Source organism: Mus caroli, unplaced genomic scaffold (assembly GCF_978045245.1).
Source record: "Mus caroli unplaced genomic scaffold, Mus_caroli_1 scaffold_6, whole genome shotgun sequence".
NCBI classification, from domain to species: Eukaryota; Metazoa; Chordata; class Mammalia; order Rodentia; family Muridae; genus Mus; species Mus caroli.
Window position 1 is genome coordinate 97,402,402 of NW_028227261.1, and position 26,266 is coordinate 97,428,667.

The following is a 26,266-nucleotide window of genomic DNA, read 5'->3' on the forward strand; positions in this document are numbered from 1 at the left end:
GCCCATGTGAAGAGGAATCCCACTACAGTCTAGTCGCAGAAGTTCAGTGAGATGGCTGCAGTTGACAGGGGGCCTCCTTCCTGTTGAAGTGTGTGTGTGGCCCCCACCCAGATGTTGTAATGCTACTTACCGTCCACGTGTTCATTAGAAGGAAGCAGTTTTCTTCCAAAGAAGAGTTGCCTAGACCTGAGTCTCCAGGCGGCAGATGGGAAGGTGGCAGATGAGGGACCGAAAGGGTATATTCCAACACTGTATTGACAGAGTTCAAATCCTTCTCTCCCTTGAGTGCTACCTCAGTTTCCTTACCTGCAAACTTCTCCCTCTGTAAACAGTACAGGTGCTGGCTGGGTCCTGCTCATCTACCATGACATAAGAACTCCTGTGTTGGAGATTACAGCAACAATAGTCTGTTATAGCTCAAGATTTGTGGGTCAGGAATTCAGGAAGGGTTTACTGGGAACACTTCTGCTCCATTAGATCTGCCCTGTCACACACAAGTCATAAGTTTCTTATTGATACCATCTTTTAGTATACTGTTAATTTTGACCAAATATATATATATATGTGTATATATATATATATATGTATATATATATATATATATACACATACATACATATATATACACACATACATATATACACACATATATATATACATATATATTATTTTTCTCTTTTTTAAAAGATTTATTTATTTTATGTATATGAGTACACTATAGCTGTACTGATGGTTGTGAGCCTTCATGTGGTTGTTAGGAATTGAATTTTTAGGACCTCTGCTCTCCAGTCAACCCCACTCACTCAGTCTCTGCTTGCCCTAGCTCAAAGATTTATTTATTATTATGCATAAGTACTCTGTAGCTGTCTTCACACACACCAGAAGAGGGCGTCAGATCTCATTACGGGTGGTTGTGAGCCACCATGTGGTTGCTGGGATTTGAACTCAGGACCTTCAGATAAACAGTCAGTGCTCTGTCCTGCTGAGCCATCTCACCTGCTCCATATATTATTTTTCTAATTTTGACTCTTAAATTGTTATTTTATTGCACATGTATGTATGTATGTATGTGCAGGTGGTATGGGGGAAAACACATGTAGATAATTTCTGGAAGTCAGTTTTCTTCTGTCCTATGGGACTCAGGGATTGAATTCAAGTCATTAGACTTGGTGGCAAGCACCAAGCTAAGCCATCTCCCCAGCCCTTATCCCTTCTGATCATTTGACAGTCGAGGAAACCACGGCCATCCCAGCCCTGGAGATACATCTGTAGGTCTGTGTGTTGGGCCCTCTGATAGGTTCTGTGAAAGAAGAATCTGTTCATTATTTTCCAGGGACAGTGGCACAGTTCCAAATTTCTATTAATAGCCCCTGACATGTGCTTTAGGGATCTGCCACATTAAGCCTTGCTGCCTGCTTCCCTGACTTTAATTTGACAGCCTTAATCAGTGGTCATGTGGCTTCTGATATAACTGACCTCAGGGGAATAGGTCTCCTAGTGATGCTATAGTGAACTTTGATCAGAGTGACGGCCACAGTCGATACTGTAAACTAGAACCTGAATTTCACTGTATTTATTTGTTCTGTTGTTTTCGTCAGTTGGTCTTGGGGCATAAGGAAATATATGGAATGTTTAAGACATCAGAACATGGTGTAAAATTAGAAAATGCCAGAACTGTTACTGTTAACCAGACTTCAGACAGTTTACTAAGGCGATCGATACCTCGGGATGTCAGTTCTCTTAACTATAAATAAAATTCAGAAATATCCTTCAGTCAGAGGATAGGACCTGAGGCTGTTCTAAGCACATCCTCTGCTTCCCAGTGAGTTATGGCTACCACATCTGGTGGCCGGGATGACAGAGATCGTCTGCAAGGAAGACTGCTTTTGTTCATGCCAGCGGGAGGCAAGTGAGGTGGATCCATTGACGTTTTGAACCTGGGTTGGTCTGTGCTGCCTGTGCTATTCTGACACGCCTTCTAACCTGGCAGCTTTGGAACAGTCTAGAAGCAGTTCAACTATTTAAAGTAGTAGAAACACAGAAGCACTTTCACCAAAAGACTTAAAGAAAAACAAGAACAAGAAAGGAAGTTATGGACCAACAGGGTGGTTCAGCGGGTAAAGGCACTTGCTGCCACGCCTGATGGACTGAGTTCGATCCCTTGCAAGTTGTTCACTGAGCTCCACAAAGACTCAGTGGCACAACCCCACCCCCACCCCACGCACGCGTACACAGACCGATACAAAATAAATAAATCTAATCTTTAAACTTTTTGAAAGGACACTCTGGAGACTGGCTCCACTGGTCATAGCCCAGCAGGTCTGACGGGGGCTGCTGTCCTTGTGGTGCTAAGTAAGCACCTTCCCAGGGGAGACTACATTTTATGGATGCTGCACTTGCTTTCTTGTTGAACAGGTCAGTGTGGACAGTGACCCTGCATCTGTTTTTCAGGTCTGTAAATAACCAATATTGCAAAAAGGTGATTGGAGGGATGGTGTGGAACCCAGTCATGAGGAGGTCCTTATCAGTGGAACGGCTGGAAACCAAGAGCCTGCCTTCCCGGTCCCCTCCCATCACCCCCAACTGGTATGTTCTCCTTATGCCACACACCAGCAGATGCCTTTAAATTCTTCAGCAGAGATGGCGTAGAGTCAGACTTCCCATGTGTGTTTCATGCCTTGCAGGAGACAGTCTTCTGATGATGCTAAGGTGGCCTTAAAGTTATAATAAGTTCACCTAACTAGCTTTATCTGTTCATGAAATACATGGTGATATTCCAGTGCATATGTAGTAGTATTCAGATCAAGTTAACTGCCACATCCGTCAGACAAATAGCATTTCTTTGTGCTGAGAACTTGGAAATCCCTCCTGGTAGCTGGACATGGTGGTAGATACTTGCGTGCTTAGCATTCGGGAGCCCGAGACAAGAGAATAAAGACTTTAGGCTAGCCTGGGCTACACAGACCTAATCTCTCATAAATAAATAAGCATATCCTTTCTACTGGCCATTTTGGATTATTGATTATTGTGCATCAGACTTACCCTGCCATGCTAGAATATTAGACATTATCCCACCTTTCTAACTATATTCTTGAACTTCTTTGAAAAATTAATAAATCGGGACAGGCCTAAGGGCATAGCTCCATGATAAAGTACATACAGAGCATGTGCAGACCCTGGTTTCATTCTATAACCCTGCAAAATAAATAAATGATAACATTTGGCCTGAGGCCTCCTGAAATGCCTGCCTTAGAATCGTAGCATAGGGTAGCGCCTTTAAGCTCTTAAGAAGTCCCATGGTAAAGACTTTAAAAGGATTAAGGATAGAAAGATGTGAGACCCCCCCCCCCCGGGGTTCTAAGTTTGCCACAAATGGAATAATGTATGAAGGCTTCTTCATAAGCTTATTTCAGAAAAGGATCAAACGAAATTTTCTGTTCGTTATTTTAATGGTCCACAAAGGCCTCAGACTTTTTTTGGTGAATGTCCGAGTGTCTGCAAGAGAAGTGAAGCGGGAAAAGATTGTACCCTGGCTCCATAGGATTAGTGTTGTGGCTTGCAAGACAGGTGGACATTGCCTAGCTAGGATCTATGGGATTAAGAGAGATGAGGAGAGAGACTTGCTAGGAAAGGACCTCCCACAGGGGACCACATGTCCTGGGCAACAGTGGTGATGACGATGATGACATGTGCTGTAAAGAACCAGCTTAGTTTATGTGGAAACTTGTCAAGGAAGCAGAGAGAGCCCCAGGTGAGCTCCAGGAACTAGCAAGATTGGATGTGACTATAACACTGGCTTGGCTCTCTTGCTGCTAATTATAGATCCTCTCCTAGGAGTCACAAGAGCCATCTTGCCGGGCAGTGGTGGTGCAAGCCTTTAATCCCAGCACTTGGGAGGCAGAGGCAGGTGGATTTCTGAGTTCAAGGACAGCCAGGGCTATACAAAGAAACCCTGTCTGGAAAAAGAAAAAACAAAAAACAAAAAACAAAACAAAAAAAAACCCAAGAGCCATCTTGCTTACACAATGGACACATAGTATTGATTGTGCAGGAACAGGGGGGAATTGCAAGTCCCTGGGAGTACCAAAGAGAAATAGCTAACTAAGGGAAGCCGGGAGTGCAGTAGAAGAGAGCTTGAGATCAGGTGATAGAGGGCCTGATACCCAGGGGCAGTCCCAAGTGTTCCATGAACACTGTCCCATCTGGCTCATTCTCAGGGGCTGTAAGTACAGCTGAGGTCCAGAGAGGGTGATGGGACTTATCTGAGGTCCCTTGGCTACTTAGTAGCATGCTGGTCCCCATCACATTACAGATGTTTAAAAAGGAGAACATTAAAAAAAAAAAAAAATCTCCGGTCCATAGATGTCAGTGGAAAGTGCTTGCTGTGTGAACAGGAGGACCTGAGTTCAGATGCTAGCATACACCTTAGAAAGCAAGTCATAGATGTAGATGCCTGTAATTCCAGAGCTGGGAGGCAGAGACAGGAGGGTCAAAGGAGACAGACAGACAGACAGCCTAGCTGGGTTAATGAGCTCCAGGTTCAGTGAGATAACCTATCTCCAAAGATAAGCTAGAGAGGTACAGAGGAAGACATTTGATAGCAACCTCTGACCCTATACATCCACATGAATGGTCAAGGAACACACATACACACGTACACCACACGTGCACACATCCACATGTACACATACACCACACACATACACATATACATACACCACACATGCACAAAATGTTTAAAGTCAGTTATTTCTTCTTGGATCAAGTGAAATTCAGTGAGAAGTTAATACTGTCTTCTTTCTAAACCTGTCAGTGTGCATTGTTGAATTGGTGAGAAAAGTTATGGTTTGAGTTTTCTTGAAGACTAACTCACCCTTAGTCCGTTTCACGGACCAATGGCATAAGCCAGTTTAGATCTTCCCATCTCTAAGTGGAGACTGTGGTTCTGGGAGCCACACCACTTACCCAGACCTGCCTGAGACTTGTGTCATCCTGGCTGGATTCTGCTGGATTAAGAATGACCTCACTGGCTCTGACTTATATTTGTGTTGGTTATTTTTGAGACAGGTTCTCATTAAGTCTCCCAGCTGGCCCTTAACACTTAATCCTCCTTAGTGCTGGGGTTATGGGTGTGGCCGTACACACCCAGCTCTGGATCTGACTTTCTAAGCACCAGGCAGGGCATCCACAGAGAGGCCAGGTCACAAGGTCACACAGCTGCCATTGGGTCAAACCTCTTGTACCGCTCTTCTCCCCTTTGCAGGCGAAGTCCTCGGCTCCGGCATGAAATCCGCAAGCCCCGCCATTCCTCCGCGGACAACCTGGCCAATGAGATGACCTACATCACAGAAACCGAGGATGTGTTCTATACCTACAAGGGATCCCTGTCCCCCAAAGACAGCGACTCTGAAGTCTCCCAGAACCACAGCCCACACCGGGAGTAAGACTTGTATCTTTCTATCTCTGTATCTGTTGAGTTTGCTCAGTCCAAAGTGCCAGTTGAGAGGAGCCAGTATCTGGTGCCTGCAGCTAGCTCCCAAAGGTGCTCTCCTGAGATGGGAACATAAATTCTAATGCCCGTCTGTACAGGTGACAAACTGTGCGCCAGAGCTCAGAGAAGAGCAGCTACCATGCTCCAAGAACCTGCAGGTCTTGTACTGCCCTGCCTGCCCAGGGCATATGCAGAGCTTGTTTGAGATATTTCTATATAGCCCAAGTACAGACCCAAGGTTGTGCTTGCCCTGATTCTTCTACACGTAAGCTTGACCACCCTGTGACCTCAATCACCAGGACCATACTAACATGGAGGAGCCTGCCAGAACAACAGTATACCCTTGGGTTTTGTTTTAATTCGGTAAAGAGAAATACAAAGCAATACAAGGCTACCAAAATGGCTCAGCAAACAAAGGCACTCATTGCCAAATCTGTTGACCTGACATGGTGAAAGGAAAGAACGAACTTCTACCAGTTAGTTGTCCTCAGACCTCCATGTGTGCATCACACACACACACACACACACACACACCAATTAAAACATGTAAAAGAAGGCTTTTTATTGGCAAATGTTTGCTAAGAACAGTTTCTTCGAAAGCCTTCTGTGGCCACTCTCTTGTTTGGGACCAGTGAGGCAATGTCCTTCTTCCTACTGTGGCTTGCAGTATGGGGCCATCAGACATCTGGTCTTTCAGATTCACTTGTTGCAGGTTTTCATGGAGCCTGGGCTTGCCTCCAACTTGCTGTGTAGCTGAAGATGATCATGAACTCTTGCTCCTCCCATCCCGTCCTCTCCTCTCGAATGCTGGGGTACCGCCACAGCCAGTTTACCTTTGCTCTTCCTAAAGAGACGCTCCCCCCTCATAGATGAAGGCCAGCAAAGAGCATGTCTGTCCTGAAAGACGGGTCTGAGTCTGAGTTTTTCAGGAACAGCCGTGCATCTGCTCCCTTTTGCCTTGAGTATCAGAGCTCAGAGCTGCTCACTGTTAGACTCCATTGTTCTAGCTTCACCAGACCCAGGCGTCAGGTCTGTCCCTTCTCTTCCTGCCTCCCCTTTACAGTTCCGTCAGAGCTGAGTGCTTGGGGATAAGCTATCTCCAATCATATTTAGAAACAGGTAAACCATAGATCACACACCATATCTTTAAATTAAATCATGATAGGAAAGGGTAAGGCATTAGGAGGCCAGTCTTAGCCTTTGGATATTCAAACTGGTAAGCCCCAAATAATGGCCCAAACCAAGAAAGGTAACATCTCCCTGTTGGAGGGGGATTAGCAAGCAGGCACTTTGGTCAATCTGTACACGTTTGCCACCGAAGCTTCCAGGCTTCATAGACATTAAGCACATCATGCATGTGTGTTAGACTTTCCCAGGTGAATTGCAGGTCTCTCCACTTCCATACAGAGGTCCTGCCCACAGCAAACAGTAGTCTACAGCTGATCTGCGTTTTTAAAACCTCTGCTTAAATGGTCCCTGCAGTCATTATTTCCTTGTGACAGAAACTCCAGGATTCTTTAGTTGAAGTGATCACTCTCTGTCCCTGCAGCATGCAACCTGCTGTACTGTTGGGAAAGTCGCAGTAGGTGGGTGTGAGATTCATTGCATAAACCTGTGGCCTTGCTGGCTATGAACAGATCTAGACGTGCAAAGCAGGAGTATAGAAGACGTCGATTAGAACCAGTCAGTCCTCCCTGGCCTCCAGACTCTGTTTCTTTGGCACAAGGAGAAAAGAGGGTTCAGGGAACCTCATCCAAGGGATTAAGGAAGCCCACATACACGTTCCCTGCTTACAGCACTGAAGAGCATCTAGATTTTTTTTTCCCCACTGGCCTCTACAGCAGCCACCCACCACAGGCAAGCTGCTTAGCTTTAAGTCAACTGAAATAAGATGGATGTTCAGCATCTAGGAAGGGACCACAAAGTGGAATTTGGTAAGGCTTCATTTTTAGCTTCCTCCAGACCTGGGTCAGTACTGTGTCATCTGCCTTCCCTGTCACACTGTGAGCCTCTGCGGCTTGGGAGAACTGTCAGGGTTGGGAAAGGCGGTGGCCTACACAGATTTTCCCACTGTTTGACAGCCACAAGGGATGTTAGTATGTCTAGGCTTTCAGGGGCAGATCTGCAGGCCACCACCGTGATGGGGCTACTTACATTTAAACTCTTGAGAATGAAGTACAATTTAATGTCTGCGTGTCTGAGCTCTGTTGACTTCAGTGATTTTTTTTTTCCCCCTGCTCCGTTCACACTGCATGCTGATTCTCTGAATGTCTCCATGAGACCTTCTCTGTAAGGTGACTCCCAGAGCACTTTCCCTTTTGCAGCCCAGGATTCAGAGAAACAGATGGTGGGGACTCTTGACAGCTCTGAGAGCCTGTTTTGTTGGTGGGCTTTGCACGTGATATATGGTTGGAAAACCAGAGCCTAGATCCCCTCCGAGGCATCAAGGACCCCTCCTCACTGGAGGGAAATCCCTCTCTTCTGGGCTTTCTGACGCCTTAACATTGGGGGTGGGGTGGGGGTGGAAGGTGGGGTGGAGGAGGGCTTTATTCCCCAAGCAAGAGATACCAGCTGGTCTGAACTTAACCGAGAAGAAACTCAGCCGGTACCATTGTATTTACAAAATGTTTAAGAAGCGTTTGACATGTTTTCTGCAGCAGATTGGTGCTAAGAGTCTAAAAGAAGTATTCTGTCAAAGAAATCAGACGAGGAGGACTCTTGTGGAGAAGAATTAAGTGTAATGTTCTGTGCTCATTCAAAAAAGAAAAGAAAGAGGGAGGGGGAAAGCTTAGCCCCATCCCCACCCCACCTACCCCACCCCCAGTGCACAGGGAAGGAACATCGTCCCGGCAGATGAGTCACTTGCTGGTTTGTTCCATATTTATAGCGGTGCCACGGAGTTTATGATTATAGTTTTGAAGTCTTGGCAGTGTGCTTTGTGCCCAGGCAGGCTGGCGCTTTTGTTATTCCCAGCGCTGCTCTGAACTTCTCCTTGCTTCCAGGGGAAGTTGCAATGCTGGCAGTGAAGCAGCTTTTTTTCTTCATGGTAAAAACAAAATCCCAAAATTCCTCATCCCCCTCGCCCAGATACAAGGGAGGGAGGAGGTGTGTGGTAAGGAGAGCTTGCCCTCGGCGCTGATGCTGAAGGAGACAAGGGTCACAGCGGCTCAGATATGTATTCCAAAGGCCTTATCGATGTTTCTTGTTCATAGTTGTTTTGGTGGGTCACCAGCATGGGTCCACAGAGTCTTCTCTTCCTGTCATAGTAACTTACTGGCTGTTTGCCTCTTTGCTGAAGGCCTGCCCTCTTCTACAGGACACAAGATAGCTCTTGCATTCATTTTTAAATGTATACTTTGGAAGGGACTTGGGGCATTATCTCTCCATCTACAACCAAAGAGAAGGAGTTTCTATGGCCCATCTTCTGGGACCGTGGGGTCTGTGAACCCTACCAATGACAGGAATCCCAGTCCTGAGGCAGGCTGTGGTGCTGTTAGGCACTCGGATTGTTGGTACAGCTGACCCTCTCTGCCCACATGTTCTGCAGCCACAGACTTAATCAGCTGCATGTCCAATGTCATGAGATCTTTCCTGGTCATGGGTCAGAGCTAAACGTGTACAGATTTTTTTTTTCTCATCAGGCCAGGACAAGTGTTTGTGCAGTATTGACACTGAATTGAGTACTGTAAGTAACCCAAAGATGACTTTTAAAAACACAGGAGGGTGCACATAAATAAAATGAAGCCATTAGAGCATTTTGTATAAGAGATTTAAGCATCTGCGGTGAATGCTGTCCTGGAACCGCTCCTCAGGGGATACTGAAGGAAAGTTGTTTGTATTTTTCTCAGACTATGCGATACATCTTCATGCTGGCCTGGCTTGCCGGCTCCCACCTCAGGCTCTTAGCACACACACACCACATTGCTGTCCAGTCCTTCTGCCAGCCCTGCCTATTTTCCTTTAAGCAGTCTGGTTCTCCTTGCCAGTTTTTACCTTTCCCTTCTCTTCCACTATTCTTAGGCACCCTTACCAGAGTACAGCAGCAAATATGGGAGGGGGTCTGTCTCTTCAGGGAGCCAGCCAGGGACAGGGTTTCCTTGTGGGTGGTGGTAACTGCCATTATCCCTGAGCCAGACTAGGTGGGTGAACACCCACAAGATCCTGGAACCTCCCCACCTCATCTCTGCTCTTCATCTTTGTATCATGGCTCCCGTGTGTCTTGGGAGGGACCACTGTCTCAGAGCCACCCAGTTTGCACCTGCTGGGAACCTCAGTCTTCCTTGGTCCTGTTTCCTGCTGCCATTCTCTTTCATGTGGTTGGACCCCCCAGACATCTTTTGAATGAGAGAAAGCATCCCACGTGCGTCTTTGATGGGGGAGTGCTGTTCTTCCTCATCTCTCTAACATTGCAGCTCTTCCGAAAATACTGTTCTCTGGTGTCATTTGTCAGTGGTGCCTGTTATATAGGTAGTCCTCGGATGCCTGACAGTCTGTCTCTGCACCTTCATCCCCAGAACCTGGGGTGTGCCTGTCCCACTCTGACTGCTCTTTTCTGGAGGATGGGGACAGGTCTCATCGTGTTGCCTGTCTCCTGCTCAGAAATGGCTTCTTGCTTCCTTCACGCCTTTCTCAGTAGCCTGTGAATCCTCCCTACAGCTTCAATCCCCTGCAGTTCCACAGGGAGCCCTGACCATGCTGGCCTCTTCTCTCCCGGCATCCTAGTGTTCCGCCCACCTTCTCATCGTCCCATTTCCTCCTTGGGTCTCTCTCTGTCCGTCTACCCTGTATACCAAGCAGAATGTCATTGTTTTCTGCAGGGATGAACTTTAGTGTGTAGTTGATAGGTCCGAAAACTAGCCACTTGTTCCTTAACCCACCCTGACGCTAACTCTCCTCCAACCCTACTTAGAAGACAGGTTGGGCTGTGGGGTGTTGTTGTGTCCGGCCAGCAGATCACAGCCTGGGTTCTAGCCTGGAAAGGCATTTTGGAAACCTGGAAGAGAAGAGGGGCTAGGCGGCGAGAGAAAGAAATGTAGCTAAGACAGCATTCTGATCAAAGCTCAATTTTACTTTTTTCAGACACTCAGTTATAAAAGAAGGGGGAGGGAACCCGATTTTCCGCCAAGTAACTCGGGGTCCAGTAGCAAGACGAACACGTGTGTGCCTCCAAGCAGCAAAGCGACAGGGTCCAGCAGTGGGTGTGGCAGAACGAATGAGCAGGAAGCTCCACCCTTGAGCAAGCAGGTTCCATGCTGGAAAAAGAGAGACCACAGGGTGTCTTAGACTTTGTCAGTGTGTGTAGTGACTGCTGTTCGCTATTTGAATATAGAATCAAAATGTTTTAGGATTTATTATATTTTTTGCGTATGAGTGTTTTGTCTGCGTGTGTGTGTGTGTGCACCACATGTGTGCCTGATGCTCACAGAGTCCATAAAAGAGAGCATTGAAACTGTAGATGTTTATGAACCACCAGGTGGGTGCTGGGAACCCAACGCAAGTCCTCTGCAAGAGCAACAAGTGCTCGTATCCCCTGGGCCATCTCTCCAGCACCATGTTCCCTGTTTGAGCTAGATCAGGGGACTTTTGTTATTTTTAATTTTGTTTTACTTTTTTTTTTTTTTTTTTTTTTTTTTTTTTGAGCAGGGTCTATATATACCCTTGCCTATCTTGGAATTCACTGTGTAGACCCATCTGGCTTTAGACCAGAGTTTTGTATTAGGAAGAAAAAAGCACTTTGAAACCCTGCGAAATAAAAACTCATGAACTAAAATTTTAAAACATAAGTAAGCAGGGTATTTATTGATACAATTTTATGGAAAGGACCTTTTTTTTTAATATCACAGGCTTGAGAGGTGACAACCAATAAACCTTCAGGCCAAATTCTTCTCTTACACATATCTGTTTCCACACTGGTCTCCCAGTGAATATTTTGTTCAAATAAATTAAGACTGTGAATCATTGTGTGCGAATAGGTACAGATTTTATATTTAGGGTAGTCTAATTTAGGCAGGGGTGGGGTAGGGTGGGGGTAATAGCTCAGTTCTTGCTTACCATGTGAGAGGCCCTGGGTTCTTAACACTGAAGGAAAAACAAACCAAAAAACCCAGCCCCTGCCCCCCCCCCCCCCCCGATTTAAAATTGCTCGTGAACAGAAGCATCATTTAAAGAACAGTCTCAGGCAAGGGCCTGGGATAGGGTGTTAGCGAAGGCAAAAGCAGAAGTGGGAATGTGTGCAGTGTGTGGAGAAGCCGTCCACGTGGGAGTTTGCAGGCTGCTATGCTAGTTACAACAATTATCAATGTATAGCTCCTGCCGGTCATTATTCCACAAATGATGCTCTGTTTCCTGGCACGTTCAAATTAGTGGGTCCCCGGCAGAGTCCCACCTAGGAAGCCAAGGCAGAAAAATCTCTTGAGCCAGAAGTTCAAAACCAGCCTAGGCAACAGCTCTCGTGTTAAACCAGAGTGGATCTACACATTTCGCCATCAGCCTTCAAAGCAACTGGGGGAGCGGCTGTTTTCAGGGGTCATCGGTCCCCCCTGCCCTTCTGCCCCAAGTCAGACTTGATTTTGTTTAGCCTCGATGATAGCATGGGTAGCCCAAGGACTTTTGCAGAAATGCTCAGGTTCCAGGACCCCGTGGAGATCTCAAGATGCCAGCCCCTAACAACCAATGATCTTTTCTCTGATAATATTGATCGACTTATAAAACATCTCTTTCCTCACCGTGAAGGAGTTTGTCCGAAAACAACCCAGCCCAAAGCTGCCTGACCCAGAAGTCATCCAGTTCTGTGTCTCCATCTTCAAATGCTCCAGGCTCCTGCTCCCCAGATGGAGTGGACCAGCGGTTCTTAGAAGACTACCACAAGGTGACCAAAGGGGGGTTCGTCGAGGACGCCAGCCAGTACTACTGTGATAAGGTGAGGGACTTCCGGGTCCTGTGCACGCTCGCTCGTGACTTGGTGACTCGTTCTCACAGAGAGAAAAATACCTTGTCACCAGCCACTGCAGAAGGAAGTGGTGTAAACAGCCCTCTCACGTGTCTTCTAGAGTGACGATGGAGATGGCTACCTAGTCCTGATCCGGATCACACCAGATGAAGAGGGAAGATTTGGCTTTAACCTTAAGGTACACTGTGAGCGTCTGTAACATTCTTAGGTGGTATGCAGCGAAACAGTCTTCAGACAGATTCTGAATTTCAATCAGAAATCTACTACCTTACCTATGCTGCATTAAAAAGAAAAGCAAAAAAGCTCACTTAGAGCTACAGAGAGCTCAGCTGGTAAGGTTCTAGCCATGTAAGCATGAGGACTTGGTTTCAGTCCCTGGATCTACCTAACAGAGATTGTGGGGTGGGAGGGGGGAGACAGAAGCAGGTGCAGCCCTGGCAAGCTCTTACCTCAAGAAACAAGTTAGATAGCAGCAGAGGAGTGAAAGCCGGAGGTTGACCTCTGGCCTCCACTGATAGCCACACATTCACATGTGTGAACGCAAACCCAAGCACACGTGTGCACACACTATTGAAAAGCTACTCAGGGCTGGGGATGGCTCAGTGGCTTCCAGAGGTCCTGAGTTCAATTCCCAGCAACCACATGGTGGCTCTACCATCTGTACTGGGATCTGATGCCCTCTTCTGGCACACAGGTGTATATGCAGATAGAGCACTCATACATAATAAATACACTTAAAAAAAAAAAAAGGAAAAAACACCTGGGCAGTGGTGGCACATGCCTTTAATACTAGCACTTGGGAAGCAGAGGTAGGTGGATTTCTGAGTTCAAGGCCAGCCTGGTCTACAGAGTGAGTTCCAGGACAGCCAGGAGGACAGCCAGGGCTATGCAGAGAAACCCTGTCTCAAAAATAAACAAACAAACAAACAAACAAATAAATAAAAAAACTACTCAGGGCTAAGAACTGGCTTTTTATGTAGTAGTTCAATTGCCTCATATTATGTAGCTGTTATGTGCCCAACATTTCCAAGACTAGATCCCTGTCATTGTAGTCAGTTCTCAGAATAAGCAGAGCCAGTTTATTCTAAGTCAGCCTAGACTGTGTATCAAGTTCACGGCCAGCCAGAGCTATGGAGACCTTATCTCGAAATGAAGAAAATAAATAAAGCATACAACAGCCGTTAAACGCATCTTACAAAGGAATCCGGGGCTCAGAAAGTTGAGTGTCTGGTTGGTGATCAAATGCCCACCCAGGAGGGATTATTTCGAGAACCATACAGCCCTGCTCAACTGATATGGGAAGGCAGCTAGCTCAAGTCTCTGGGTCTAATGAGTCCCTCTAGGCAGTGGCTGCAAACTGCTGTCACCACTCAGTTCCCATCTGTTTGTGTATATAGCATTATTGAAATGGGTGCTGTGCCCATTGGATTACAGCTTCAGGGATTGGGTGGTGGAGTTAAGTGACTGCCTCAGGCCCCTCTTCCCCACACTGCTTAAATACCTATTGAGGAAGCATCTAACTTCCGTCTCTCTCATGCCCACTCCCTCGCCCATCCCCACTCCTGCGCAGTGAGCAGACTGCCCCTGCTGGCTACCTGTCCTCTAGAGCTCTGCTCACGCGGGGAGCATCCCAGTGCACATGGCCCTTCCTGAGGTCTTGTGCCTCTTTTGAAGAAGTAAGCACACATTCTTTTCCAGGAAATGGTTTTGGGTCCTCCAAGGGCATCTTCAGTTCAGGTGATGGGAATGTCGGGATATGCTTCTGGGTAAAGAGGAGTCAGCAGTGTGCCCTAGAATTCCAAAAGGGGTCCCCGTCCCCGTGATTGGTCCTCCCGTAAAACCTTCCTGAACTCTAAGGCTCATATTTATTATGTCTACATACCTTTGTTAGCAAAACTACTCAAGTGTTCTGTTTTATTTTTGGTTTTGCTTACTTTGAAAAATGTTTACAGGGAGGAGTGGATCAAAAGATGCCGCTCGTGGTCTCGAGGATAAACCCAGAGTCACCTGTAAGTAAACATACGCCATGTGACTTCCTGTGTTTGCTTTCCCCAACGTCAAACAAGTTTCTTTCTGTACGCCCCATTCTTGGATTTTGTTGGGATTTAGTTTGTCTTTGACTGACTGGTTGGATGGTTAGATGATCAGCTACTTGCTTGGTTTGATCGGTAGCAGCATGGATTTGTATTTGGTACGACAGACGCAGACAAAGGGTGGGATGTCCGTTAACTGCAGCCATGCTGTACAGCGTGGTCGGTCCCTGCAGCTGCAGCACCATGTCACCTGGGGCCTTGTTATATGTGGGGCTGCTGGCCCCAGCACTGGGACAGGCCCAGGTCCTACTTACTTACCTTGGATCTGTTTGTAACAAGATCCTTGGATGTATTGTGTGTACATTTAACTTTGGGAAGTAATAGTCAAGGCAGGGAAACTGAGGCAGAGATTGCTTTCCACTTGTTTCCAGTAGAGATCCTTTGCCTCTTTCTGGTTTTTTCTTTTTTTTTATTTCGGGGCAGGATGTGGTTTGTCAAGACAGGGTTTCTCTGTCTCCCCAAGCTTTCCTGGAACTCACTCTATATACCAGGCTATCCTCAAACTCACAGAGACCTTCCTGACTCTTCCTCCTGAGTGATAAAGTCAGGTTCCACCACCTCTTGGCTTTTCTGTTTGCTTGCTGTGTACATATTTAAGATGCAGCATGATGCACTGCCAAGCCTATATCGAACAGACGGGTGAGCGTACCCACCATCGCCCCTGGTTTCTGTATGATGGTTTGCTTTTAGTAAAACATAAATGTGAACACTGTGCCTTCACTCCTTAGTCAGGCTTACCCCTGGGGCCTGGGAAGATGGCTCAGTGGACAACATTCACGCTGCCCAAGCATAGACTGAAGTTTGGATCCCGAGTTCCCACATTAAAGTCAGGGGCCAGGGGTGATGGCCATCTGTCATCCTGTTGTGTGGAAGTCAGGGGATCCCCAGTGCAGATGGATAACTAGACTAGTGAACTGACAAGCTCCAGGATGAGCAAGAGACCCTGCCTTGGTAATGGAGTGGAAGACAATCAAGGAAGACACATGTCCATGTCTGTGTATGTGTGAACACACATACACACACACACACACACACACACACACACACCCTCACATACAGTTTTTTGTTTTTTTTTTTTAAAGTTATTTCCCAGTAGCCTTTTGTTTGTGGTTTCTAGGGATTAGGGAGGCTTGCTTTCCTACAACATTGCTGTACAGTAGTTCCTGGCTAAGCATTTTCAAACAGTATATCCAACAAACAGAAGGTTGGAGGCATCAAGAAGTCATCTTAATTAGCAAGGTGGGCTCCCATGGAAAAATGGCTTCAGTAAACTTGGCTTGCCTGTTCTGAAGTGTCTCACAGCTTACTTTCAGAGCCACTTTAAAATCCCACCACCAGCTGCTAGGTCTACCTAACAGCAGCTATACAAATGATGACAGCAATGCCCAGGGGAGAGTAGGTACATTTGATCGCAGTCTCAGGTGTCTGGGATCAGAGGGAGGCGGCCTTCTTCTTCCCCTTGAGGCTGGTGCTATGGTAACAGAGAAAGTCGCTTCCCTTCACCAGGCAGATACCTGCATGCCTAAGCTGAACGAGGGGGATCAGATCGTGTTGATCAATGGCCGGGACATCTCAGAGCACACTCATGACCAGGTGGTGATGTTCATCAAAGCAAGCCGGGAGTCCCACTCGAGAGAACTGGCCCTGGTGATCAGGAGAAAAGGTAACAGGCTCCCGGGGGCGGGGCCACAGGGACATCACCTGAGCAGCAGCGGCTTGTCTACCCAGTTGCTTTGGTTTTTTGGTTTGTTTTTTGGTTTTTGGTTTTTTTGTTTTGTTTTCTGGGACAGCTCCCACACTGTAGCCCAGGCTGTACTTTCTCTTGCAGCAATTCTTCCACTTCAGCTTCTTGGATGCTTCAGTTAAAAGCTTGAAATTCCATACTAGGCTACTTGCTGTGTTTTCTACATAGTAGACAGTGCTTGAAAATGAAGAATTGGTTTTGGTTTGGGGGGTTTTTGGGGGTGTTTTTTTTTGTTTGTTTGTGTGTTTTTAACAATTAGGATATCTGTCTTGTCACTGCCAGAAACAAAAAATAATCTGTCTGCAGGGGCTTTGACTGCTCCTGGCCAGGCCTTTTGGAGAGAGGCAGCCCCAGTAACTCTTTACATAGGCCTAGAGCCCCAGAATTCGACCAGCCCCAGCCCAGATAGCTCCCATTCCACTGTTAGCTTGCCTGGCCCTATCTTACTTTGCATGTTTGACTTGGTCAGTGGGCAGCTAGGATCAGAGGGCAGGGACTTGACCCCACCTCCTACACCACTGAGAGGCGCCTCCCAAGTTAACCAGCATTGCTCTGACATAACATGAGTGTAGGTAGTCTTATGCAGATTCAATGGCATCCTCAGGGCACTGGGGAATGAGGGGATGTACTGTAGATAAGTAAAGAAAGGATTGTTGGGCTGGAGAGATGGCTCAGTGGTTAAGAGCACTGACTGCTCTTCCAAAGGTCCTGAGTTCAAATCCCAGCAACCACGTGGTGGCTCACAACCATCTTTAAAGAGATCTAATGCCCTCTTCTGAAGTGTCTGAAGACAGCTACAGTGTACTTACATATAATAAATAAATAAATCTTTAAAAAAAAAAGAAAGGATTGTTAAATATTGTTCCTATTGCAGTTATTATTTTAATATACTGAGCTGAACACCCTTCACTAGAGATGGCAAGAGAATGAAGGAAAGATGGACACACAGGACAGCTGGGTATATGAACTATGTTCATTCTGGTAGCTGGCACCACCAGTTCAGCAGCCTAGCGGTTCAGTGTGTTTACTGTGTGCAGCACAGAGGGTGGAGTTAGCTAGCTTCCATAGGCAGTGTCTGTGAGCGAGCAGTCTCGTAAAGTAAACGTCCAAGAGGAAGAAGCTTTGGTTACTAGTTTTTGCAAACCCTGGCCAGTTGTTCATAAATACTCATACTTGGACCACAGAGAGGCCTTGCTATTCTGGTTTTTCATGGGTCTAAGGAATTGCCTTGATCTGTCTGTGCCCGAGGTACCAATAACACCACTCAGGACTTCATCTCCTCTCTATAAATTTACTCCAGGCTTTCTCTAGTCACCTTAATCTATCCATTTTATTTTTGTATGTATTTGTGCATGATTACTGTGTGTGCATGCACTGAGAGGTCAAAGGTCCTTGAAATCAAACACGAGTTGTCAGGTTTGGTGGCAAGCATGCCTACCTAAGGAGCCATATTGCTGGCCCTTATATAGCTTTAAATACTAACATGAATGGAGGTCTGGCCTTGGTGTCAACACAACCCAATGCTCTGCTCTCTGTTCCTGAGCCAGCTGGAGCCGTGCTCACCCCACCTCTTCTGGGAGGCCTTAGGGCTGCCTCTAGCTCTTCTCTGTCCCTATCCTGGCACCCCATGCTACAAATCCCAGCCACCTTCTAGAGCTCAGAGGCTTGGTGGGAGTTCAGCAGTAACAGGACACACCAAGGAAAGTGTGTGTTGTGCTGACCACTTTATGGTGGCATCCCCTTTGACCCTCATGAATCCCTGAGTACAGGAATTCTCATCCATCCCCATGTCGAAAAACCAGAGAGCAAAGCCACAGGATGGAGAAGCAGTTGCCTTACTGCCATATGGTTGTCACAGCCACACACTGATAAGGGGCCAAAGTGCCAGTCCACCATCTGTGACATCCTGGGTGTCCAGGCCCACAGGAAAAGCTACCTTTGTGGGCCATGAGGGACTGGTACCTGCTAGAGGTAAGGAAAACCCACCCAGCATGAATTGTTAGAGACTACCTGTTTCCAAGCAACTGTAATTGTAATATTAATATTATTTCTAGCATAGACATACAAGTGAGAAATATGAATTGATTTAAAGAAAAATAAGTCAACTTTTTTAACACAAATGGTTGCAAATATGACAGAAACCACACAGCACAAGAAAAACTAATTTGTTCTGGCCAGTGACTGTGGGCTTTAAAAGTCAAGTAAAGATGTAAACTTTCTTCCTTGGGTATAGGGAGCCATTGAATGTTCAGTGAGGGAGTAATTTCCCTTTCGGAGTTATAGGCAATCTTCAGAAATGATCCTAAAGTTTCAAATTTAGGAAGAGGAAGTAAAATGAATAATGCCATCTGAGGTGAAATATTGTATAAGGCAGAGAAGGGTAAGCCTGGAGAGATGCTTCAATAGTCAGGGTGAAAATGGGAATTCAGGTCTCTAGCACCCGTGTAAAAAACAGGGTGCATTATCCCAGCACATGGGCAGCAGAGATGGGACCCCCTGAACAAGCAGCTAATTTGACTAGTCAATCAATTCACTGAATTCGAGGTCCAATGACAACTGCCTCAGTATAAGGTGGAGAGCGAGAGAGGAAGATACCTGGTGTCAACTTTTGTACGCATGTGCGCATGCACACCCACAAGAAGGAAGAGACCTTGAGCCTGTATTTTTCCCCATATATTTTGACACGAATGGAGAAATTGATCTGGAAGGGGGAAGGGGGGACTGGTGTATAGAGATGTTAGCACTAGCGCTAACCACTTAGCAGAATTGATCTCAAATTAAAAGCTAAGCTCTTGAACAATACAATGGGACATGCTATACCACATAGCTCCGCAGGGAAAGGCTCCCACCACCAACTCTGATGTTCTAAGTTCAATCCCTAGGACTCATGTGGTAGGAGAGAACCAACCCTGTTATCCCTGACATCCACACACACACTCCCACACAGGCACAGAAAATGATAAATGGAAACATAATTTAAATTTTTTGTAAAAAGAAACTAGACTGCAGGGAATAATAATGGAAGAGCCTGGGCCTCCCATGTCCCTGGAAGACTGCCTATGTTAAAGATGCCAGGTGAGAACCAAAGAGCAAACAATCTCTATATGTCTTTCTTTCTTTCTTTCTTTCTTTGGGGCTCTGGAAACCAAACTTAAAGCCTCACACATACTAAGCAATCTCTCTACCACTAAGCTGTATTCCCAACCCATGAGTCCTTTCTGTAACAATGCTCATTCCCACGTCTCACCCATAGCGTACCACGCTCACTCACCTGCAAGTGACATTGGATACAAATAATGACTACCACATGTGGTGTCCCAGGCCGATAAGCAGAGTGACCCGGCCCAACCTCCTGTCTGTTCTGTTTGTTCCAGCTGTGCGCTCGCTGGCGGAGATCAGATCGGAAGATGAGCTGAGTCAGCTTTTCCCAGAAGCCATGTTTCCTGCATGTCCAGAGGGTGGGGACAGTCTGGAGGGATCCATGGAGCTGCTGAAGAAAGGTCTGGAAAGCGGTACAGTGTTGATCCAGTTTGAGGTAAGGGGATCCAGGACCGGAGTCTCCAACCAGTTACTGTCATTCGCTGTGTAATACAATGTGAGCTGAGTAGCAGGCAGCAAAGCTGGACCATGGTCCTGTCTCCTTGGTCATGGTGACTCTGCCTCAGGCAGCAGAGTCTCAGTGAGGAGGAGCAGAATAAGGACTGATGGAACCGTCTCGAAGGCTCAGTGTGATGGAGCAGCAGGTGAAGGACCCACGACATTTCCCAGGTGTTCAGCTCTCCCACTCTCTCCTAGCGTGGTCTGCAGGCAGGGCTGCTGAGGATGGGGGCCTCTGAATCTGCAGAGCTGCCAGCAGGAGCTCAGACACCACAGGAAAGGAAATGGTGCCATCCACAGAACGGGGGCCAAGTATACGTGGGAATTTAGAAAGTTCCTATCTTCCCACAAGGGCACAGTGTCTGGCCCTCCAAGGCTACCAGATCACAGAAATTTAAAGTCTGTCCTGTTTTCTCAGGAAAAAATGGATCTGCGGTATGTGGGATAATGTAGCAGCACCCGGAGAGGCCTTGCATGCCACCCCCAAAAGCAGAAGTCGACCTGCTTTTAAGTCAGTTTTATCCACCACTAAACAAATGAAAATAGAATGTGTTCATCTTCCAAGTTTGGAGGTAGAAGAAAGCAGTCGTTCACACAGTGAACAGATTAAAAAAAAAAAAAAAAAAAAGTATGGCGCCTCAGTATGCTGGAGGCTGGGCAGTAGGACCACAAGTTCGATCCTAGCCTGGACCACATAGTAAGAGCCTGTCTCAGAAGGGGACTTGAGGCAGGGAGAATAGAGGAAAGAACACAGAGAATCTGGTAAAAGGAACTGGATCAGAGTTCTAACAGTGTCATGCATGGTCTACGCTCACAATGTAAGAACTCCAGCTAGGTTGAGAAACAGGTCAACAACGCACAGTTTACTAGATAAACCCTAGAAAGTTTCCGAAAGGCAGGCAGTTTGTCCAATGTATTTGACTGCAGGGTGACTCAGGAAGAAAGCTCCTGCGGCTGGCAGACCAAAAGGAATGCAAAGCAGAAAGCCTTAAGCAAAAGGCTCGACATATGGTAGCCTGGGGGCCAGCATGTAAATGATTGGGGGGGGGGGGGAGTTGAACAATGGAAAGGACTCAGTGAGAGAAAAAGCAAAGGTTGGCCTCTCTTCCCTTCCATCCCCCACCAACAGAAGATTTGCCCTTTTTTTTTCTATTAACTGGCTGTCTGGACAAATAGCATAAAGGCTTGCATCGAGTGTCAATGATGTTTGGATGAGAAATGGTAACGCCAACATCCCAGAATAACTGAAACGACACGCGAGGTTTCTCCTTTTGGTGCTGAGTATGCTGTGAACTGGGAGAGGCATTATGCTGACTCAGACAGTATCAGAGGTGCTTTGGGAACCTGATGAGGGATGGAGAAGGGGGATTCTAGCCACTAGGAGCTTGCTGCCTACTTTTGGTATATTTAGGAAGCTGCATGTAAGACTAAAAGCAAGATAGGGTCAGATTTTATAATAGTGAGTGTATGTTCCCTGGCAACTGGTGATTCCAGTTGGGCTGAGAATCCACAAGGAGGCACTGTGGGCTCTCCTTGGAAACAGTTGAACTGTGTCCTTTGCCTAAAGCCACCTCTGTGCTGTGACTCAATCTTGGTGTGCTTTTTCCATACAGGGGGCCTCCGTAAGGTTCTCCTTGCAGTGATTTCATTAGCTTCTGAAAGTCTTTTAAAAGTATTTCTTAAAGAGTGAGCCTGTAGCCATGTGTATGGAAATCACATGGGGGACATGAATGTCCCCCACAGCTACTGGACATTGGTTCTTTAACAAGGTCACCTAAGGGTTTGTATATGTTGGGGGCATTAATTTGTTATTATTAGTGAATGCTGTAGAAGTGGGCTTGTGCTGTGACATAGATGTAGAAGTCAGAGCACAGCCTTGCGAAGTCATTTCCTTTCTTGTGTGTGGGTTTTGGAGAGTGAACTCAGGTTGCCACCCATCAAGTGCATCTGTCCGGTGAGCCGCCTCTAGTCCTTGATTGGTTTGGATGCATTAATTGATCCCAGAGAGGGAGGTGGAGATGGTATCAGGTCCATTGTGTCACATCTGCCTGTCCCAGCCCTCCGTCAGAGATTGTAGTTGGAGATGCCTATAGAACGTGTACATCTAGGGTGTGCACTCTAGTCTGGTACATGGTTTCATGGTCTAGGAAGCTCTTCTTTTAAATAATGTCTTAGTGAGTTCTGAGATATTGACTACTCTGCGATGAAGCTGCTGTGATCACAGAGTTCTCCCAGTGTCCCTCACTGATCGATCCTCAAGGAGCCCTAGACTCCCGAGAGCATCATGTGAAACTACCATCCCTGGTGGAAGGGAAGGATGTCTTCCAATACTACTCAAGCACAGGGACCAAACAGGAAAGGCAGCCTCAGTGAGCCCTTGTTGTGTAAGGGCATCCATCGGCTTCTGGAATTCTCATAACACCCTGTTAGGTGTGGTTTCATCCCGTAACACACAGAAGGGAGGAGAATCTGAGATTAAGTGTGTGTTCCAAGGGCTCACAGACGTCACAGAGCCTAACTGCCACCCTGGCAAGATACCAGTACCTCAAGCTTGTTCTTTTAACCACCACGTACACAGGCCTAAGAAACTGAGATGGATGTCCACAACCTGTGAAGTTGTTATTAGATGCATCCACATCACCGCCGTCTAGGAGGCTGTCTAGCCACATGGAGCCAGACAGACTTTAAATTCTGGCTCTACCCACTTAGCGCCATCCTTTATGGCTCTTGCCTCCCTGTCTATAGATTGGGTGTCTCCTGGATTAGATGAGATAAGTGCTTAATGCTTTACCTGGCCTGTGATAAGAGGACTATGAAAATTAATAGCTGTTATTATTTATAAACCATGAGAGCCTTCATCAGCATGCCATGCCTGCAGAAGGTATGGTCACTTGGCACTAAACTTGGAGCCCTAGGCTGTCAATTCCAGAGTTGTGGCTGTCTGGTTCCTCCCACCCCGCAGGACCATGACAAGTGGGCTGCTCAGCTAGTGACTGCTCAGCTCTGTGGGCAAGCACAGGAAAAAGGTCCTGGCCCCAACAGGCATCCATGCTGCCGCCTCCATGACACAGCGCCAGCTTTCGGGTTGTGGTCTCTACACAGATTCCCCAATCCTCACTCTTCTAAGGTTTATTCTAAACATTTTTTTTTTCATTCAGGGGATTCCTTCATCCCTTTCTCTCAGTAAACAGAAGGCATTTGGTCCCCTGTGTAACAGAACAGCAATTAGCATTTCTAAAGCACTTAGCAGTCTACTGCGGATGTTTCGCATGTTACACTAATTCTCACATTCTCTGTGAAATAAATATGGTGGGCGTTATTAGAATCGATCTGTATACTCTTTCCATGCCAAAGTCTGAACCCAGGACCCCTGCCACACTCAGCAAGCACTTTGCCACTGAGCCACGACCACAACCCCAGATCACCCTTAGAAATGGAGAAAAGCAGGCTCAGAGATGTAAAGGAGCCCATCCAGTGCCCATACCTCATCAGGGAGAGCCCTAGAATTAGAACCATGTCAAAAATGAAGAACGACCTGGGACTAGAGAGGTGGCTCAGCTGTTAAGAGCACATACTGGGCTTCCAGAAGACCCAAGTGCAGTTCCCTGCACCCATGTTGGGTGGCTCAGAGCATCCTGTAACTCTAGTTCTAAGGGTTCTGACCCTTCCTCTTCTAGCCTCCTCATGCACCTATATTCGTGTGTGCAAATTGCACATGCACACACACACATACACACACACACATAAACACAACTAAAAATAAAATGAATCTAAAAACAAGCAAAACCCTAAACTATGCCTGGGTGGGTAGGTATTGGACACCTGTAGTCTAAGCTCCTCGGGATGCTGAGGCAAGAGGATAATCACTTAAGCCCAGGAGCTTTGAGGTTTTGAGACTACCCTGAGCAATGGTCCAATCATTGTCAGCAGCTCACACTTACTGAGTAGAGTTCAGCTCTTTCCCACCCTGCTTGTTTACTGTTAGCTCCTGCCTCCTTGGAGGCTCATGGAGTTCAGGTGATAGAAAATGAGCTTTGCAAGGGAATAACCTCTTCCCTGGACGAACGGACAAGTGAATGGGTGGGTGGATGGATTGACAGATGGAGGGATAAATGAGTGTGTTGGGGAGGTGGGGGAGTGGACAGGTGAGTGGATGAATCATTACATGGGTGGGTGGGTGGACGGATGGATAGCTGGGTGGGTGGAGAGAGCAGTATCCAGGAGAGGCCACTGAGGGTCTTTTCTACCCCACCTAACTTTGTGAATCACCTCCATCATCCATTTGTACCAAAACCAAGTCCTCTCTCTATCTGACCCTTGTTTCTTAAGTGACGCCTACGCTGCCACTCAAGGAACTGCCCATTAAGGTCAAAACAAGTGACTCAGGGGCTCCTGCAGTTAATTACAGAATTTGTATTTGGAAGGCTGGAGGAGCTGAGCAACACTTCACCAGAGACTGAGATCAGTCCATGTTGCAATTAGCAAGGACAATTGTACCTTCAAGATTAGATCTGATTCCTGGAAAGAGTGCATTTAAAAAAATTAGTTTCCATCAGATGTGGTGGCCCACACCTATAATCAAGAGGCTGAAAAAGGAGGGTGGAGAATTCTAGGCCAGCCTAAGTTACATGCCTCATGCCTATCCTCAAGCCTCGGGAAGGTGAGGCAGGAGAATTACCAAGAGTTAAAAGCCAACCTTGGGCTACAGAATAAGACCCCACTCAAAAAAGAAAACAAAACAAAAAAAAATATTTTTTTTCTTTTAAAAGTGCATTATTGCCTGCACACACATTACATCACACACACATTACCACACGCATTATATTACATCACACACACACACACACTCACATCACCACACTGTACATGTGGTGGCCAGAGGACAATTTTGCGGAATCTTCTTCTACTTCCGTCTTGGTGTGTGTTTGGGGGAGTTGAATTCGGGTCACCGGATTCCGTGGCAAACACCTTTATCCACTGAGCTGTCTCACTGGCCCAGGGTTTGGTTTGGTTTTCCTTGTGTTCATTAAAAAAGGAAAGATGAAAGACATTGTGGCACACATTCAATCCCAGCACTCAGGAGGTAGGTGGATCTTCATGAGTTCCAGGCCAGCCTGGGTTAAGTGGTAAGAGCCATGCCCCTTTCCCCACTCCTCACCTCTCCCCCTCCCCCCCCCAAAAAAAAAACAACCAAGAAAGAAAGAGTATCCATGGGAAACCCAGAGTACATGGGAGCCCTTGAATGTGCCTACATGCAGTGTGTTCATCCCATGCTTCCAGAGAATATACTGTCCCGTCCTGTGTGTCTGTCTGTGTTAGGATGCCAGACACGTGCACCTGGGACCATTAAGGATCCCAGAGTCACTGGCACCTGTCCCATTGCAGCATGTCTGCATGGAAAGGTCAGCAGAAGCCCCAGGTACCCTGGAGACGGTGTCTTGACCTCTGGGGGGGGGGGGTCAGGTACAGAGGAGAAGAGATGCCCTCAGTGTGGGTAAGCTGCTCATAGAGGAGAAAGTGCTGATGCCCCTTCCTACCACATAGTACCAGGAAAACCACGTCTTGGTGCCATTCTGAGACTAGGTTCTCCTTAGCTTACTTATGGCACTGTGTCTAAGAAAGCTTGGCTTGTCGCTCTCTGGTAGTGTGGCTTACACCTTTGGTTTTGGTTTTTTTCTTTCTTAGGATTAAACCTAAGGGACTGTGAATACTAGGCAAGTGCTCTGCCCCTGATCTGCATCCCCAGCCATTTATTTATATGTTTTTGTCTATTTATTTGTCTGTTCTTTCTTTTACATTTATTTTATGTTATTGAGTGTTTTGTCTGTATGAGGTCTTTATACCACATGCACGCCTGATGCCTGTGGAGGTCAGAAGGTGGGAGTAGGGGTGAGGGTCAGATTCCCAGGAAGTGCAGTTACAGACGCTTATCAGCTAGGAACCGAACCCATGCCCTCTCTCTGCAAAAAGTACTCTTAACCACTGAGCCCCTACTTATTTGTTCTTCGAGAAAGGACCTCACTATGTTTTCTAGTCTGTCCTTGAGCTCAGTGTATAACCCTGTCCTTGAACTTGTGATGATCTTCCTGCCTTCGCCTTCCAAGCAATAAGAATTGTAGCCCTTGACCCCAACTTTGGCACTAGCCTCTCTTCTAACCCTTTGTAAAATAGCAGCTCCCTACACTGCAGTGTCTTTATTGAGCACTTACTGTGTGACAGCCACACTGCATTCATGGAGGGTCCCACCTGGCTGTGGCTGCAGCAGTAATGTCAGGGGTCCACACTCTGATGTAAGCTCCTGTGAATGGCAGGAACCTGGACAGGCAGGCAGGCAGGTCCAAGGTCCGGGGTGAGTGCTTGTGGGAAAGAGCCTTCCCTCAAGTGTTACAGCT

The 26,266-nt window shown here is 46.8% G+C and overlaps 1 protein-coding gene across 8 annotated transcripts in view; it reads left to right on the forward strand.

Annotated features, from left to right (window-relative positions):
• Positions 1–26,266, forward strand: part of Ptpn3 (protein tyrosine phosphatase non-receptor type 3) — a 150,524-nt gene that overhangs the window by 103,395 nt on the left and 20,863 nt on the right. For all 8 annotated transcript variants that reach the window (XM_085839269.1, XM_085839270.1, XM_021159376.3 and 5 more), the window contains 7 exons: positions 2,452–2,586; positions 5,264–5,440; positions 12,224–12,410; positions 12,541–12,618; positions 14,393–14,449; positions 16,040–16,196; positions 19,652–19,812. In XM_085839269.1, coding sequence (XP_085695395.1) covers positions 2,452–2,586; positions 5,264–5,440; positions 12,224–12,410; positions 12,541–12,618; positions 14,393–14,449; positions 16,040–16,196; positions 19,652–19,812 — 952 coding nt within the window. The remainder of the gene's footprint in view (positions 1–2,451; positions 2,587–5,263; positions 5,441–12,223; positions 12,411–12,540; positions 12,619–14,392; positions 14,450–16,039; positions 16,197–19,651; positions 19,813–26,266) is intronic.